Raw genomic sequence first — 5000 nt, forward strand, 5'->3', positions numbered from 1 at the left:
TGTGAGTGTGTGAGCACTGTCACAGTATTGAGTATGTAGGTGTCTTTCTGTGTTCTATTTGCATGACAGGAAGTGGCGTCTCTGTTCTCACATCAAACGGCACCAAGTGTTCCATACGCATTTCACTCACCCATTCTCTGTGTTTGTTCACACACACACACACACACACACACACACACACACACACACAGACACACACACACACACACACACACACACACACACACTTCACTGCCCTCTACCCCTGCTCTCTGCCTCTGTGCTGCACACACAGCATGGTCAAGCTGGTTTTCTAGAATGACCAACATAAGCTGGCGTGGCCAGTAAAAAACCAGCAATGTAGACCAGCAACACCAACTAAAATGACCAGCTTAAGGTGGTACGACAACCAAAACCAGCTGAATTACCATCGTAAGCTGGGTAAACCAGCTGAAGGTATGTTTTCGCGAGAGTTTTGCTGGTCTAGCTGGTTAACCATCATAGGGTGGTCAAATAAGCTGGTTAACAAGCTGGTCAACCAGCAAACCACTTTCCGCTGTTCAGGCTGTTTTTTTCAGCAGGGAGGCTGGTGGCCACCAGCATGACCATCTTAAACCAGCTGTATCCCACATGACAGGCTGGTTCACGCCACAGGCTAATAATATGACGATAACACAATACAACTACTGATGTGTGAAACAGCACGGGCTAATAACACAATTCATGATTTGTAAACCAGCGACATATCAAAAGAATATCGACCGGTGACGCACAAATCTGTCAAGAGTTTGTCTGGAGAACTACATTGTGCGTCTTACGGCGATATAGAGACAAGAATCTCTAACGATTAAAGGTAAAGAACGAATAAGGTAAACAATATTGACTCACCTTCACCGCCGAGCGCGCCGGAGGGGTCGGGATCCGGATCCTGCGCGTGCTGGTTCCGTGTGAGCGCGTGCTTGCATCTGGCCAGAGGTTTCTCCACTTTGGACCGGACCGCTGAGAGCGCCTGCGCAACGTGGCTCTGGGGGTGAGGGAACCGCATAACTGAGGATGAGTTCAGGCTCCAGACTACGGACTTTTACACACACAAGAATGTGGCGCGAAGAAAATCGTTATTTGCCCACTAAACTCGTGCTTACACAATTCAAATACGTGCAAGTGGGTACATTTAGAATGTCCAAGAGAAAACGAAGAGCGGACTCGTGCCTTTTTGATCATCACCGCGGTACTTATTGCCCTCCGCGAGCCTGACGTCACGATGGGCAGTAGCGGGCTGAGCTATCCCAAGCGCGCAGATAACGGGAAGACCCCGTTTGTCTCGAGCTGTTATGTCTGTTTAAGTAAAGAAAGGCATACGTTGAGCAGTTTAACAGTTTTATGCATTCAGATGAGTTTAACAGCCATCTGTGATGCATCAACTAGACCAGCAAGTGGCACAAGCGCTGAACCAACATCCATATTGGCATTGAACCCACATCCATATTGGCTATTCATATTGAACTACACAAATAAGCAAACAAAAATGTAGAATGCAACCAATCCGTGTGTGTGTGTTGGTCTTTTACCCTCAGGACTCCTGCGCTTGGTCGCTTCATGTGCTGTCTGAGTGTGTGTGTGTGTGTGTGTGTGTGTGAACCATATAGACTGTGTTTTTTGGTATTGTGTGTGTGTGTGTGTATGTATGTGTGTGTATGTATGTGTGTGCGTGCGCGCGCGTGTAGGTGTGTGTGTGTGTGTGTGTGTGTGTGTGTGTGTGTGTGTGTGTGTGTGCGTGCCACTGGATGTGAAAGTGTTTGTGGAATCTGGAAGTGGTCAGCAGTGGCCAGAGGGGGAAGAGGTGTGTGTGTGTGTGTGTGTGTGTGTGTGTGTGTGTGTGTGTGTGTGTAGAGGGGAAGCGAGGTGGTCTGAAATGGCCGCTGAGTGACTCATCCTGATTCTCCACGCTGTCGCAATCGCTCATGTGGCCTTGAATGTTTACTCACAAGACACCTCTCCATGGCACTCTTACACACACACACACACACACACACACACACACACACACACACTCAGAAGCCACCTCTCCATGGCACTGTTACACACACACACACACACACACACTCAGAAGACACCTCTCCATGGCACTGTTACACACACACACACACACACACACACACACACACACACACACACACACACAAGACACCACTCCATGGCACTGTTACACACAAAAAGACACACACACACACACACACACACACACTCACAAGACACCACTCCATTGCACTGTTACACACACACACAGACACACACACACACACACACACACACACACACACACACACACACACACACACACACACGCACACACACAAGGGCCTGTCCCTCTCAGACACTTCACTGTGTGTGTCTGTGTGTGAGTGTGTGTCTGTGTGTGTGTGAAAGTAATGTATGTATACATATGTGTTTGCATTTCTTTGCATTTAGATCTTCCAGTAAAAAAAACGAATATTTGACTCTTAAATCTTTATTGAGAGATGAAGGCTGCGTTGCCTGGTTACCCTGGTCACCAAAAACTTATATTCTACACACACACACACACACACACTGACACACACACACACACACACATTATAAACTTATATATACTACACACACACACACACACATTATGAACTTATATACATTATACCACAGACACACACACACACACACACACACACACACACACACACACACACACACACATTATGAACTTATATACAGTATACTACACACACACACACTCTCACACACACATACATTCTAAATATGTATATTACACACTACAGTCTACATTAAGTATTTAGGCTACGAACATTCTAAACATATACAACATATACAGTGAGGAGCACATGTATTTGATACCCTGCTAAAACAGGAATATAAAATCATCATTTGACAATTGATCTTAATGCCTTAACTCAAAAAATTAGTACAAATCAAACCGCCAAGGACACCAATTTTCTTTGTGATTGAAGAATGTATCGTAAATAGATAAATGTTTTCCTTAAATGCTAGGGGAAGGAAGTATTTGACCCCCTATGTAACCCTATGGGAATTTAACACATAGGGTTAACATAGGGGCAGGCAGATTTTTATTTTTAAAGGCCAGCTATTTCATGGATCTAGGATATTATGCATCCCGATAAATTTCCCTTGGCCTTTGAAATTAAAATAGCCCCACATCATCACATACCCTTCACCATAGCTAGAGATTGGCATGGTGCTTTTTCCAGTAGGCCTATTAGCCTGTTTGATTTGCATTGAGCTCAATGAGCATCAAACAGGCTAATAGGCCTACTGGAAAAAGCACCATGCCAATCTCTAGCTATGGTAAAGGGTATGTAATGATGTGGGGCTATCTTAATTCCAACGGCCAAGGGAACTTTATCAGGATGCATAATATCCTGAATCCATAAAATAGCTGGCCTTAAAAAATAAAAATCTGCCCGCCCCTATGTTAACCCTATGTGTTGAATTCCCATAGGGTTACATTGGGGGTCAAATACTTACTTCCCCCTAGCATTTAGGAAGAACATTTATTTATTTACGAAACATTCTTCCATCACAAAGAAAATTGGCGTACTTAGCGGTTTTATTTTTACTCAATTTTTGAATTAAGACATTAAGATCAATTGTCAAATGACGATTTTATATTCCTCTTTTTAGGCAACTTTAGCATGGTATCAAATACATTTTCTCCTCACTGTATGTGTGATGTAGATATCAGTCCTGGAGACGTGTGCATATGTGTGTGTGTGTGTGTGTGTGTGTGTGTGTGTGTCTAGGTGTCAGGCAGCAGGCGGGTGATGCAGGAGAGGGGTGTGTGTGTGAGGCAGTGTGTGTGTGTGTGTGTGTGTGTGTGTGTGTGTCTAGGTGTCAGGCAGCAGGCGGGTGAAGCAGGAGAGGGGTGTGTGTGTGAGGCAGTGTGTGTGTGTGTGTGTGTGTTTGGTCTAGAGCCCCTTTCACATTCAGAAACGATACATTAGCGTTTAAGAAATAGCGGGTTCAGGGGATTTCGCAATGTGAAAGGTAAACGTGTTCTGGTCCCGGGGTTGTCTGAAGCCGGTTTCAGAGGCAAGTTATGGGAGGCGTTGCCTAGCAGCACGTCACACGCAATTTGGGAGTGAACAATGACGTTAAGCATGCCTTGGACCTCGGAGATAAACTGATAAACACAACTGTCATGCTAGTTCTACGTTTAGCTTCCAAATGATGGCGGGCCACTTGTTATGTTATTTGAATGCCAAACGAGGTCATTTTGTCTGTCGAAGTCATATTTCAGTGTGCTGAGTCCTGAACAACTTCTGCTCTGACAGTTAGCTCGTTGGCTAGTTAGCTATCAGTAGGCAAACTTTCTAAAAAGACGTGCTGCTGGCAGCAGACGGTTTTGGTAACCTAGCAACAATAAACACTTGACCGAAGTGCTGAGAAAAGGAGGTTCAGGGCACTCTCTCTCAGCATAAAAAACGTGATTGTTGGACACACATATATATCTATGGACACAGCAGCTAAAGTTATCCTAGTCTCTTGTGTGTTTCCTGTATTTTAACCTCCTGCCTGGCCAAATACGTCATCAGTCACACACCCCTAATAGCGGGGTTGACCTCTGTTCCTTTCATATTCAACACGGCTCGGCTCTGATACTACCCCCCGAGACGGGTTGGATTGCCGAGGCGGGTTGACTCCCCACCCCGTGTCGTCAATGTGAAAGGAACAGCCTTAACGTTAAATTCGGCTGATTTAGCGTTAAATTCGGTGAATGTGAAAGGGGCTTAGGTGTCAGGCAGCAGGCGGGTGATGCAGGAGAGGGGTGTGTGTGTGAGGCAGTGTGTGTGTGCTGCGGCCGGTATTCCGCTGAAGAGGACTCGCTCGTGAGTCTCGGCGTTCCCGGCGCTCCGGACGTCCTGCTTGAGCTCCGCCACACGCTGCAGGATCAGCTGCCGCTCACGTCCACGGGACACACCCCGGAACAACAGCACCGCCGCCACGTGACG

At 46.1% G+C, this 5000-nt stretch overlaps 2 protein-coding genes across 6 annotated transcripts in view; both read right to left on the reverse strand.

Annotated features, from left to right (window-relative positions):
• tnfaip2b (tumor necrosis factor, alpha-induced protein 2b) overlaps nucleotides 1-1666 on the reverse strand; it is a 14382-nt gene extending 12716 nt beyond the window's left edge. The window contains exons 1-3 of one of the 3 annotated variants that reach the window (XM_062522545.1): nucleotides 1548-1666; nucleotides 1189-1314; nucleotides 868-1003 (exon numbers count right to left, since the gene is read on the reverse strand). In XM_062522545.1, the coding sequence (XP_062378529.1) occupies nucleotides 868-1003; nucleotides 1189-1200 (148 nt within the window). In that variant the 5' untranslated portion in view covers nucleotides 1201-1314; nucleotides 1548-1666. The other 2 variants (XM_062522546.1, XM_062522544.1) reach the window with 2 other exon arrangements.
• Nucleotides 1667-3562: 1896 nt separating this feature from the next.
• exoc3l4 (exocyst complex component 3-like 4) overlaps nucleotides 3563-5000 on the reverse strand; it is a 26085-nt gene continuing 24647 nt past the window's right edge. For 2 of the 3 annotated variants that reach the window (XM_062522537.1, XM_062522538.1), the window contains exon 16: nucleotides 3563-5000. This exon is cut by the window's right edge and continues 4 nt beyond it. In XM_062522537.1, coding sequence (XP_062378521.1) covers nucleotides 4779-5000 — 222 coding nt within the window. In that variant the 3' untranslated portion in view covers nucleotides 3563-4778. The other variant, XM_062522539.1, reaches the window with a different exon arrangement.

This window comes from Sardina pilchardus, chromosome 20 (assembly GCF_963854185.1).
Source record: "Sardina pilchardus chromosome 20, fSarPil1.1, whole genome shotgun sequence".
Taxonomy (NCBI): Eukaryota; Metazoa; Chordata; class Actinopteri; order Clupeiformes; family Clupeidae; genus Sardina; species Sardina pilchardus.